Source organism: Coregonus lavaretus (assembly GCF_964263955.1).
Source record: "Coregonus lavaretus genome assembly, chromosome: 14".
NCBI lineage: Eukaryota > Metazoa > Chordata > Actinopteri > Salmoniformes > Salmonidae > Coregonus > Coregonus lavaretus.
Genome location: NC_140001.1, coordinates 958,635 through 973,458, shown reverse-complemented (window position 1 = coordinate 973,458; position 14,824 = coordinate 958,635). Strand labels below are relative to the sequence as shown.

The 14,824-nt window shown below is 41.0% G+C and overlaps 1 protein-coding gene across 1 annotated transcript in view; it reads left to right on the top strand.

Moving 5' to 3' along the window:
- The first annotated feature begins 889 nt into the window (after window positions 1-889).
- LOC311141883 (threonine--tRNA ligase 1, cytoplasmic-like) overlaps window positions 890-14,824 on the top strand; it is a 102,191-nt gene continuing 88,256 nt past the window's right edge. The window contains 3 exon segments of the mRNA XM_084177379.1: window positions 890-1,068; window positions 2,376-2,453; window positions 3,225-3,415. Of these exon segments, the coding sequence (XP_084033505.1) occupies window positions 1,009-1,068; window positions 2,376-2,453; window positions 3,225-3,415 (329 nt within the window). The 5' untranslated portion in view covers window positions 890-1,008.

Sequence of the window (14,824 nt, the reverse complement as noted above, 5' to 3'; positions counted from 1 at the left end):
TCTCTCATCTTTTTAAGTGGGAGAACTTGCACAATTGGTGGCTGACTAAATACTTTTTTCCCCACTGTAATTTACAAACGAAGCATTTGTGTTTCGTGCGTCCGTGAGTCCACCAGATCAGAGGCAGTAGTGATTACCAGGGATGTTCTCTTGATTAGTAAGTGAATTGGACAATTGTCCTGTCCTGCTAAGCATTACAAATGTAAGGAGTACTTTTGGGTGTCAGGGAAAATGTATGGAGTAAAAAGTACATAATTTTCTTTTGGAATGTAGTAAAGTCAAAGTTGTCAAAAATATAAATAGTAAGTTAAATACAGATACCCCCCAAAACGACTTAAGTAGTACTTTAAAGTATTTTGACTTAAGTACTTTACACCACTGGTGAGGTCTTAGTGTCAGCATTGGTTTGTTTTGGTAAATAGACAGCTACGAAAAATATAGATGAAAACTGTTGGTAAATAGTGGGGTTAATGACTAAATAAGTGAAAGGGCAGAAAAAAATTCTACTGAAATTTGTGAATCATGTTTTACTGACAATTCTTACCCCCACCACATCAGCATTTTTCTGCAAACACAAACGGTGTCCACTAGTTACCACAGCCACAAAGTCAAAACGGTATTTATCGTAAAAATTCAAAAACAAACATTTGCTTCTTGGTCTTCATTTAAGGTTCGGGTTAGGCATCATGTTAGAAGTGTGGTTGAGGTTAGGTTTAAAATCAGATTTTAAAGAAGAGAAATTGTAGAAATAGGCTGGGTTTATGACTTTGTGGCTGTGGTTAACTACTGACGACTGCCACAAACCCACGACGCGAGTCATAATTGGCTCAAAGATGCTGTCAATCAAATCAGCAACGATTGCATCAGCCAATGCCAGAGAGGAAAAGGCGGACTCGTTAATACGCAATATCCGGTACACGATCTTGCCGGTGAGCTGGCTGGACTGAGTCAATTCACACCATAAATTCCATAGAAAATATATATCTCTACGGGTATATTCGTCGTATAATGTCGGAAAAGAGCATGGCGGAGCAAATGAAGGAGTTGAAAGTTGACGAAGGGAAAAAGGTAGCGTGGCTATTGGCAAAGTCCTGTTGCTTGCCATCACACATGCATGCTGTCAGCATTGTTGACCTGAAGCTAAGCTAACTAGATAGCTAACTGTTAGCCAATCTGAAACATTTGACATTTTAGTCATTTAGCAGACGCTCTTATCCAGAGCGATTAGCTTATCTTCAGGTCAACAATGCAGACAGCATGCATGATGGCAAGCAACAGGACTTTAAGTGCCTTGCTCAAGGGCACATCGACAGATTTTTAACCTAGTCGGCTCGGGGATTAGAACCAGGGACTTTTCGGTTACTGGCACGACGCTCTTAACCACTAAGATACCTGCCGCCCTAACTGACAGCTAGCTATCGTTAGCAAGGTCTTTTATATACTCACGGATTTTCAAAGAATATTCATTATCTTAAACATGCTTGTTTGTCTTGTAGCCAGCTACTTAGTATATGTAATACTCTCTTCGAATTAGCTTGCTAGCTATACTTTTAGTTAGGCTATTGATTGTAACGTTAGTTACAGTAGCTACTGTCTAATGCCACCTTAATGTTCTGCATTATGCTCTATGTAGCCGTTGATCATGACCCGGTTCCGTTCCAGATGGCCGAGGAAGGCGTCCTGTGGACTGACTAAACGGAGCGGAGCCGAACAGGCTTTGTGGAATCTAGCTCCGACTACATCGTTTCGCCCAAGCTCAATACTTTAAAAATATATATAATTATGAAATGCCCACCTAGTACCTATGTTTGTCCTCTGTAGTTGTTTGCTGAAACATGGTTTTTAAATATACATTAATCAAATACCACCGACTGTTTCCTTGTTGAATAAAATGGGCCGTTTTTAGAGCAACAGCGATGAGCAAACTGTCGGTGGTTATATTTGATGAACGTTTATTGAAAAACTAGCGATTTCAGCAAAGAAAGATTAGTAACTACAAAGGTGAAACACAGGTACAAGGTGGGCATTTCATAATTTAAATGTTTTGAAGTATTTACCTTGGGCAAATCGATGTAGTCGGAGTTACATTGCACAAAGCCTGGTTTCGGCTCCACGCCATTGGTGACGCTCATAATAAACTAGCCTTTACCTTTATGGAAGAATGCCACCTAGAGTTTGAGAGCTATGTTCTGTTAGGCTCTCCTTCCTAACTAGTTCTGTCAACAACAGTCTCAACCTTGTTTGCTCAACAGGTTTGGCTGCTCTGTGTGGCCTAGATAATGTAGTTAATACATTGTTAGTTATGACTAATGCAGTTATGGTCATAATGTTTGTATTAACGAACTAACCACACCCATTATCTGACTTCTGTTCAGGGAGTAGGAGGCAAAGATGGAGAGAAGAAGAAGAAGGAGAAGAAGGCTGCAGTGGGAGACGCTGGTGGGAAGACAGAGGTGAGTGGCAGAGCAGTGGGAGACACTGGTGGGAAGACAGAGGTGAGGGGCAGAGCAGTGGGAGACACTGGTGGGAAGACAGAGGTGAGTGGCAGAGCAGTGGGAGACACTGGTGGGAAGACAGAGGTGAGGGGCAGAGCAGTGGGAGACGCTGGTGGGAAGACAGAGGTGAGTGGCAGAGCAGTGGGAGACACTGGTGGGAAGACAGAGGTGAGGGGCAGAGCAGTGGGAGACACTGGTGGGAAGACAGAGGTGAGGGGCAGAGCAGTGGGAGACACTGGTGGGAAGACAGAGGTGAGTGGCAGAGCAGTGGGAGACACTGGTGGGAAGACAGAGGTGAGGGGCAGAGCAGTGGGAGACACTGGTGGGAAGACAGAGGTGAGGGGCAGAGCAGTGGGAGACACTGGTGGGAAGACAGAGGTGAGTGGCAGAGCAGTGGGAGACGCTGGTGGGAAGACAGAGGTGAGTGGCAGAGCAGTGGGAGACACTGGTGGGAAGACAGAGGTGAGTGGCAGAGCAGTGGGAGACACTGGTGGGAAGACAGAGGTGAGTGGCAGAGCAGTGGGAGACACTGGTGGGAAGACAGAGGGGAGGGGCAGAGCAGTGGGAGACACTGGTGGGAAGACAGGTGAGTGGTGGAGCAGATGGGAGTCACTGTCTCTCTCTCTGTCTCTCTGCTCTCCTCCTTCCTCTAGCGGTCCCCTCCCCGATAGATTGAGGAGCATCTGTCTTGGTACACACGGCTGAAGACTTCTCTCCTTTCCCCTCTAGCTGTCCCCTCCTCCCGGGTACATGGAGGAGCGTCTGTCCCTGTACACTAAACTGAAGGAGGAGCATGATGCTCTGATGGCAGAGAGGGCAGAGAAGGACAGTAAACCCATCAAGGTGACTCTGCCAGATGGGAAGGTGGTGGAGGCTGAGTCCTGGAAGACCACACCCTATCAGGTGGCTGCTGGCATCAGGTGAGCCAGTCCCCTTGCCTACCTTAACCCTACCAGAGGGCTGGGCTATACGGCCTAAAAATCACATCGCCATTTCTTCAAACCTAAGGGGGATTCTTGATATATATCTCGATTTTTGAAAAGTTCTCAAAATAAACTTTGTTGCACAATGTAAGATCAATACACTGAGTTTCAAACAGTCACGAATAATCTAGTGAATTGAGCGCTAGTATTCATACCTAGTGTAAATATAAGCCTTGCATAACCAGAGAAAAAAGCTAGTAGCAAAGATACAAAATAGCAGCTGTACAGAGACAAAATGGCAGCTGTACAGAGACAAAATGGCAGCTGTACAGAGACAAAATGGCAGCTGTACAGAGACAAAATGGCAGCTGTACAGAGACAAAATGGCAGCTGTACAGAGACAAAATGGCAGCTGTACAGAACTCATCCAGAGCTCTTTGACTTCTGGCAGAAAGCCATTATAAGATATCTGATGGCAAACATTTAGTAGTGAATTGCATAGAAGTGTAACTTCATCACCTCATGTGCTGCACAACAGAGACTCACTGATAGATATAGAACACTATGGACTCACTGATAGATATAGAACACTATGGACTCACTGATAGATATAGAACACTATGGACTCACTGATAGATATAGAACACTATGGACTCACTGATAGATATAGAACACTATGGACTCACCAGCAGAGACTCACTGATAGATATAGAACACTATGGACTCACTGATAGATATAGAACACTATGGACTCACCAGCAGAGACTCACTGATAGATATAGAACACTATGGACTCACTGATAGATATAGAACACTATGGACTCACTGATAGATATAGAACACTATGGACTCACTGATAGATATAGAACACTATGGACTCACTGATAGATATAGAACACTATGGACTCACTGATAGATATAGAACACTATGGACTCACTGATAGATATAGAACACTATGGACTCACTGATAGATATAGAACACTATGGACTCACTGATAGATATAGAACACTATGGACTCACTGATAGATATAGAACACTATGGACTCACCAGCAGAGACTCACTGATAGATATAGAACACTATGGACTCACCAGCAGAGACTCACTGATAGATATAGAACACTATGGACTCACTGATAGATATAGAACACTATGGACTCACTGATAGATATAGAACACTATGGACTCACCAGCAGAGACTCACTGATAGATATAGAACACTATGGACTCACTGATAGATATAGAACACTATGGACTCACTGATAGATATAGAACACTATGGACTCACTGATATATATAGAACACTATGGACTCACTGATAGATATAGAACACTATGGACTCACCAGCAGAGACTCACTGATAGATATAGAACACTATGGACTCACCAGCAGAGACTCACTGATAGATATAGAACACTATGGACTCACTGATAGATATAGAACACTATGGACTCACCAGCAGAGACTCACTGATAGATATAGAACACTATGGACTCACTGATAGATATAGAACACTATGGACTCACTGATAGATATAGAACACTATGGACTCACTGATAGATATAGAACACTACGGACTCACTGATAGATATAGAACACTATGGACTCACTGATAGATATAGCACACTATGGACTCACTGATAGATATAGAACACTAGGGACTCACCAGCAGAGACTCACTGATAGATATAGAACACTATGGACTCACTGATAGATATAGAACACTATGGACTCACTGATAGATATAGAACACTATGGACTCACCAGCAGAGACTCACTGATAGATATAGAACACTATGGACTCACTGATAGATATAGAACACTATGGACTCACCAGCAGAGACTCACTGATAGATATAGAACACTATGGACTCACTGATAGATATAGAACACTATGGACTCACTGATAGATATAGAACACTATGGACTCACCAGCAGAGACTCACTGATAGATATAGAACACTATGGACTCACTGATAGATATAGAACACTATGGACTCACTGATAGATATAGAACACTATGGACTCACTGATATATATAGAACACTATGGACTCACTGATAGATATAGAACACTATGGACTCACCAGCAGAGACTCACTGATAGATATAGAACACTATGGACTCACCAGCAGAGACTCACTGATAGATATAGAACACTATGGACTCACTGATAGATATAGAACACTATGGACTCACCAGCAGAGACTCACTGATAGATATAGAACACTATGGACTCACTGATAGATATAGAACACTATGGACTCACTGATAGATATAGAACACTATGGACTCACTGATAGATATAGAACACTATGGACTCACTGATAGATATAGAACACTATGGACTCACTGATAGATATAGCACACTATGGACTCACTGATAGATATAGAACACTAGGGACTCACCAGCAGAGACTCACTGATAGATATAGAACACTATGGACTCACTGATAGATATAGAACACTATGGACTCACTGATAGATATAGAACACTATGGACTCACCAGCAGAGACTCACTGATAGATATAGAACACTATGGACTCACTGATAGATATAGAACACTATGGACTCACCAGCAGAGACTCACTGATAGATATAGAACACTATGGACTCACTGATAGATATAGAACACTATGGACTCACTGATAGATATAGAACACTATGGACTCACCAGCAGAGACTCACTGATAGATATAGAACACTATGGACTCACTGATAGATATAGAACACTATGGACTCACCAGCAGAGACTCACTGATAGATATAGAACACTATGGACTCACCAGCAGAGACTCACTGATAGATATAGAACACTATGGACTCACTGATAGATATAGAACACTATGGACTCACTGATAGATATAGAACACTATGGACTCACTGATAGATATAGAACACTATGGACTCAATGATAGATATAGAACACTATGGACTCACTGATAGATATAGAACACTATGGACTCTCCAGCAGAGACTCACTGATAGATATAGAACACTATGGACTCACTGATAGATATAGAACACTATGGACTCACCAGCAGAGACTCACTGATAGATATAGAACACTATGGACTCACTGATAGATATAGAACACTATGGACTCACCAGCAGAGACTCACTGATAGATATAGAACACTATGGACTCACCAGCAGAGACTCACTGATAGATATAGAACACTATGGACTCACTGATAGATATAGAACACTATGGACTCACTGATAGATATAGAACACTATGGACTCACCAGCAGAGACTCACTGATAGATATAGAACACTATGGACTCACCAGCAGAGACTCACTGATAGATATAGAACACTATGGACTCACTGATAGATATAGAACACTATGGACTCACTGATAGATATAGAACACTATGGACTCACTGATAGATATAGAACACTATGGACTCAATGATAGATATAGAACACTATGGACTCACTGATAGATATAGAACACTATGGACTCTCCAGCAGAGACTCACTGATAGATATAGAACACTATGGACTCACTGATAGATATAGAACACTATGGACTCACCAGCAGAGACTCACTGATAGATATAGAACACTATGGACTCACTGATAGATATAGAACACTATGGACTCACCAGCAGAGACTCACTGATAGATATAGAACACTATGGACTCACCAGCAGAGACTCACTGATAGATATAGAACACTATGGACTCTCTGATAGATATAGAACACTATGGACTCTCTGATAGATATAGAACACTATGGACTCTCTGATAGATATAGAACACTATGGACTCACTGATAGATATAGAACACTATGAACTCACTGATAGATATAGAACACTATGGACTCACTGATAGATATAGAACACTATGGACTCTCCAGCAGAGACTCACTGATAGATATAGAACACTATGGACTCACCAGCAGAGACTCACTGATAGATATAGAACACTATGGACTCACCAGCAGAGACTCACTGATAGATATAGAACACTATGGACTCACTGATAGATATAGAACACTATGGACTCACTGATAGATATAGAACACTATGGACTCACCAGCAGAGACTCACTGATAGATATAGAACACTATGGACTCACCAGCAGAGACTCACTGATAGATATAGAACACTATGGACTCACTGATAGATATAGAACACTATGGACTCACTGATAGATATAGAACACTATGGACTCACTGATAGATATAGCACACTATGGACTCACTGATAGATATAGAACACTAGGGACTCACCAGCAGAGACTCACTGATAGATATAGAACACTATGGACTCACTGATAGATATAGAACACTATGGACTCACTGATAGATATAGAACACTATGGACTCACCAGCAGAGACTCACTGATAGATATAGAACACTATGGACTCACTGATAGATATAGAACACTATGGACTCACCAGCAGAGACTCACTGATAGATATAGAACACTATGGACTCACTGATAGATATAGAACACTATGGACTCACTGATAGATATAGAACACTATGGACTCACCAGCAGAGACTCACTGATAGATATAGAACACTATGGACTCACTGATAGATATAGAACACTATGGACTCACCAGCAGAGACTCACTGATAGATATAGAACACTATGGACTCACCAGCAGAGACTCACTGATAGATATAGAACACTATGGACTCACTGATAGATATAGAACACTATGGACTCACTGATAGATATAGAACACTATGGACTCACTGATAGATATAGAACACTATGGACTCAATGATAGATATAGAACACTATGGACTCACTGATAGATATAGAACACTATGGACTCTCCAGCAGAGACTCACTGATAGATATAGAACACTATGGACTCACTGATAGATATAGAACACTATGGACTCACCAGCAGAGACTCACTGATAGATATAGAACACTATGGACTCACTGATAGATATAGAACACTATGGACTCACCAGCAGAGACTCACTGATAGATATAGAACACTATGGACTCACCAGCAGAGACTCACTGATAGATATAGAACACTATGGACTCACTGATAGATATAGAACACTATGGACTCACTGATAGATATAGAACACTATGGACTCACCAGCAGAGACTCACTGATAGATATAGAACACTATGGACTCACCAGCAGAGACTCACTGATAGATATAGAACACTATGGACTCACTGATAGATATAGAACACTATGGACTCACTGATAGATATAGAACACTATGGACTCACTGATAGATATAGAACACTATGGACTCAATGATAGATATAGAACACTATGGACTCACTGATAGATATAGAACACTATGGACTCTCCAGCAGAGACTCACTGATAGATATAGAACACTATGGACTCACTGATAGATATAGAACACTATGGACTCACCAGCAGAGACTCACTGATAGATATAGAACACTATGGACTCACTGATAGATATAGAACACTATGGACTCACCAGCAGAGACTCACTGATAGATATAGAACACTATGGACTCACCAGCAGAGACTCACTGATAGATATAGAACACTATGGACTCTCTGATAGATATAGAACACTATGGACTCTCTGATAGATATAGAACACTATGGACTCTCTGATAGATATAGAACACTATGGACTCACTGATAGATATAGAACACTATGAACTCACTGATAGATATAGAACACTATGGACTCACTGATAGATATAGAACACTATGGACTCTCCAGCAGAGACTCACTGATAGATATAGAACACTATGGACTCACCAGCAGAGACTCACTGATAGATATAGAACACTATGGACTCACCAGCAGAGACTCACTGATAGATATAGAACACTATGGACTCACTGATAGATATAGAACACTATGGACTCACTGATAGATATAGAACACTATGGACTCACCAGCAGAGACTCACTGATAGATATAGAACACTATGGACTCACCAGCAGAGACTCACTGATAGATATAGAACACTATGGACTCACTGATAGATATAGAACACTATGGACTCACTGATAGATATAGAACACTATGGACTCACTGATAGATATAGAACACTATGGACTCAATGATAGATATAGAACACTATGGACTCACTGATAGATATAGAACACTATGGACTCTCCAGCAGAGACTCACTGATAGATATAGAACACTATGGACTCACTGATAGATATAGAACACTATGGACTCACCAGCAGAGACTCACTGATAGATATAGAACACTATGGACTCACTGATAGATATAGAACACTATGGACTCACCAGCAGAGACTCACTGATAGATATAGAACACTATGGACTCACCAGCAGAGACTCACTGATAGATATAGAACACTATGGACTCTCTGATAGATATAGAACACTATGGACTCTCTGATAGATATAGAACACTATGGACTCTCTGATAGATATAGAACACTATGGACTCACTGATAGATATAGAACACTATGAACTCACTGATAGATATAGAACACTATGGACTCACTGATAGATATAGAACACTATGGACTCTCCAGCAGAGACTCACTGATAGATATAGAACACTATGGACTCACCAGCAGAGACTCACTGATAGATATAGAACACTATGGACTCACTGATAGATATAGAACACTATGGACTCACTGATAGATATAGAACACTATGGACTCACCAGCAGAGACTCACTGATAAATATAGAACACTATGGACTCACTGATAGATATAGAACACTATGGACTCACCAGCAGAGACTCACTGATAGATATAGAACACTATGGACTCACTGATAGATATAGAACACTATGGACTCACTGATAGATATAGAACACTATGGACTCACCAGCAGAGACTCACTGATAGATATAGGACACTATGGACTCACTGATAGATATAGAACACTATGGACTCACTGATAGATATAGAACACTATGGACTCACCAGCAGAGACTCACTGATAAATATAGAACACTATGGACTCACTGATAGATATAGAACACTATGGACTCTCCAGCAGAGACTCACTGATAGATATAGAACACTATGGACTCACTGATAGATATAGTACACTATGGACTCACTGATAGATATAGAACACTATGGACTCACTGATAGATATAGAACACTATGGACTCACTGATAGATATAGAACACTATGGACTCACTGATAGATATAGAACACTATGGACTCACTGATAGATATAGAACACTATGGACTCACCAGCAGAGACTCACTGATAGATATAGAACACTATGGACTCACCAGCAGAGACTCACTGATAGATATAGAACGCTATGGACTCACTGATAGATATAGAACACTATGGACTCACTGATAGATATAGAACACTATGGACTCACTGATAGATATAGAACACTATGGACTCACTGATAGATATAGAACACTATAGACTCACCAGCAGAGACTCACTGATAGATATAGAACACTATGGACTCACTGATAGATATAGAACACTATGGACTCACTGATAGATATAGAACACTATGGACTCACTGATAGATATAGAACACTATGGACTCACTGATAGATATAGAACACTATGGACTCACCAGCAGAGACTCACTGATAGATATAGAACACTATGGACTCACCAGCAGAGACTCACTGATAGATATAGAACACTATGGACTCACCAGCAGAGACTCACTGATAGATATAGAACACTATGGACTCACTGATAGATATAGAACACTATGGACTCACCAGCAGAGACTCACTGATAGATATAGAACACTATGGACTCACTGATAGATATAGAACACTATGGACTCACCAGCAGAGACTCACTGATAGATATAGAACACTATGGATTCACTGATAGATATAGAACACTATGGACTCACTGATAGATATAGAACACTATGGACTCACTGATAGATATAGAACACTATGGACTCACTGATAGATATAGAACACTATGGACTCACCAGCAGAGACTCACTGATAGATATAGAACGCTATGGACTCACTGATAGATATAGAACACTATGGACTCACTGATAGATATAGAACACTATGGACTCACCAGCAGAGACTCACTGATAGATATAGAACACTATGGACTCACTGATAGATATAGAACACTATGGACTCACTGATAGATATAGAACACTATGGACTCACTGATAGATATAGAACACTATGGACTCAATGATAGATATAGAACACTATGGACTCACTGATAGATATAGAACACTATGGACTCAATGATAGATATAGAACACTATGGACTCACTGATAGATATAGAACACTATGGACTCACTGATAGATATAGAACACTATGGACTCAATGATAGATATAGAACACTATGGACTCACTGATAGATATAGAACACTATGGACTCACCAGGTCTCGCTTTCTCCTGTTGTGCTATTTACAAACACGTGACTGGCTCAACTGTTCTGGGGAACTACGGTAAGCTTCATAATGTGACAGGTGAAATGAAGAACACAATCTTCATCTCCTAACGTATTGCTCAAGTTGACTGCAGGTATTAACTTAAAAAAGTAGCTGCAAATATTCAAATGTATTGGAAAAACTTCAAATACAGTTGAAGTCGGAAGTTTACATACACCTTAGCCAAATACATTTAAACTCAGTTTTTCACAATTCCTGACATTTAATCCTAGTAAAAATTCCCTGTCTTAGGTCAGTTAGGATCACCACTTTATTTTAAGAATGTGTAATGTCAGAATAATAATAGAGAGAATGATTTATTTCAGCTTTTATTTCTTTCATCACATTCCCAGTGGGTCAGAAGTTTACATACACTCAATTAGTATTTGGTAGCATTGCCTTTAAATTGTTTAACTTGGGTCAAACGTTTCGGGTAGCCTTCCACAAGCTTCCCACAATAAGTTGGGTGAATTTTGGCCCATTCCTCCTGACAGAGCTGGTGTAACTGAGTCAGGTTTGTAGGCCTCCTTGCTCACACATGCTTTTTCAGTTCTGCCCACAAATGTTCTATAGGATTGATTCATTGTCCATTTGGAAGACCCATTTGCGACCAAGCTTTAACTTCCTGACTGATGTCTTGTGTGCTTCAATATATCCACACAATTTTCCTTCCTCATGATGCCATCTATTTTGTGAAGTGCACCAGCCCCTCCTGCAGCAAAGCACCACCACAGCATGATGCTGCCACCTCCGTGCTTCACGGTTGGGATGGTGTTCTTCGGCTTGCAAGCACCCCCTTTTCCTCCAAACATAACGATGGTCATTATGGCCAAACAGTTCTATTTTTGTTTCATCAGACCAGAGGACATTTCTCCAAAAAGTACGATCTTTGTCCCCATGTGCAGTTGCAAACCGTAGTCTGGCTTTTTTATGGCGGTTTTAGAGCAGTGGCTTCTTCCTTGCTGAGCGGCCTTTCAGGTTATGTCGATATAGGACTTGTTTTACTGTGGATATAGATACTTTTGTACCTGTTTCCTCCAGCATCTTCACAAGGTCCTTTGCTGCTGTTCTGGGATTGATTTGCACTTTTCGCACCAAAGTACGTTAATCTCTAGGAGACAGAATGCATCTCCTTCCTGAGCGGTATGACAGCTGTGTGGTCCCATGGTGTTTATACTTGCATACTATTGTTTGTACAGATGAACGTGGTACCTTCAGGCGTTTGGAAATTGCTCCCAAGGATTAACCAGACTTGTGGAGGTCTACAATTTTTTTTCTGAGGTCTTAGCTGATTTCTTTTGATTTTCAAATGATGCACTGAGTTTGAAGGTAGGCCTTGAAATACATCCACAAGTACACCTCCAATTGACTCAAATGATGTCAATTAGCCTATCAGAAGCTTCTAAAGCCATGACATCATTTTCTGGAATTGTCCAAGCTGTTTAAAGGCACAGTCAACTTACTGTATGTAAACTTCTGACCCACTGGAATTGTGATACAGTGAATTTTAAGTGAAATAATCTGTCTGTAAACAATTGTTGGAAAAATTACTTGTGTCATGCACAAAGTAGATGTCCTAACCGACTTGCCAAAACTATAGTTTGTTAACAAGACATTTGTGGAGTGGTTGAAAAATGAGTTTTAATGACTCCAACCTGAGTGTATGTAAACTTCTGACTTCAACTGTAAATAGTTTTGACGGTATGGAAAAACCATCCCGTGGCTATATACGGTATACCGACCAAGCCGACTATTCAGGCTACCTGGTACCTTTTTAAGACATTCCAAATGACAACAAATGTGTTGTGATAGATTGTGATCATAAAATATTTAAGATTTGAATGTCTAACATCCATAACGTTCATTTTTCCTCTCTAAATAATGGAAATGACTTTGACTGTGTTCAGCCAAACCTTCGAAATGGCTATCTATGTTTTGACATACAAACTCACATACTTTTTCTAATATGTTCAGTCTCCCCAAAAAGCTTGTCCATTTCATGTAACATCCATAACGTTTCTTATTAGCTTTGTCTCCAACATGCCAATATTGAGAAGTCTGCTTTCTTGGGTATACAGTGCATTCGGAAAGTATTCAGACCCCTTCACTTTTTCCACATTTTGTTACGTTACAGCCTTATTCTAAAATGGATTAAGTTGTTTTTTTCCGTCATCAATCTACACACAATACCCCATAATGACAAAGCAAAAACAGGTTGTAGAACTTGTTTGCAAATGTATTAATAATAATAATAATAACTTAAGTATCACATTTACATAAGTATTCAGAGCCTTTACTCAGTACTTTATTGAAGCACCTTTGGCAGCGATTACAGCCTCTAGTCTTCTTGGGTATGACGCTACAAGCTTGGCACACCTGTATTTGGGGAGTTTCTCCCATTCTTCTCTGCAGATCCTCTCAAGCTCTGTCAGGTTGGACGGGGAGCGTCGCTGCACAGCTATTTTCAGGTCTCTCCAGAGATGTTCGATGGGGTTCAAGTCCGGTCTCTGGCTGGGCCACTCAAGGACATTCAGAGACTTGCTCCCGAAGTCGCTTGTGCATTGTCTTGGCTGTGTGCTTAGGGTTGTTGTCCTGTTGGAAGTTGAACCTTCGCCCCAGTCTGAGGTCCTGAGCGCTCTGGAGCAGGTTTTCATCAAGGATCTCTCTGTACTTTGCTCCGTTCATCTTTCCCTCGATCCTGACTAGTCTCCCAGTCCCTGCCGCTGAAAACCTCCCTACAGCATGATGCTGCCACCACCATGCTTAACCGTAGGGATGGTGCCAGGTTTCCTCCAGATGTGACGCTTGGCATTCAGGCCAATCTTGGTTTCATCAGAGCAGAGAATCTTGTTTCTCATGGTCTGAGAGTCCTTTAGGTGCCTTTTGGCAAACTCCAAGCGGGCTGTCATGTGCTTTTTACTGAGGAGTGGCTTCCGTCTTGCCACTCTACCATAAAGACCTGATTGGTGGAGTGCTGCAGAGATGGTTGTCCTTCTGGAAGGTTCTCCCATCTCCACAGAGGAAC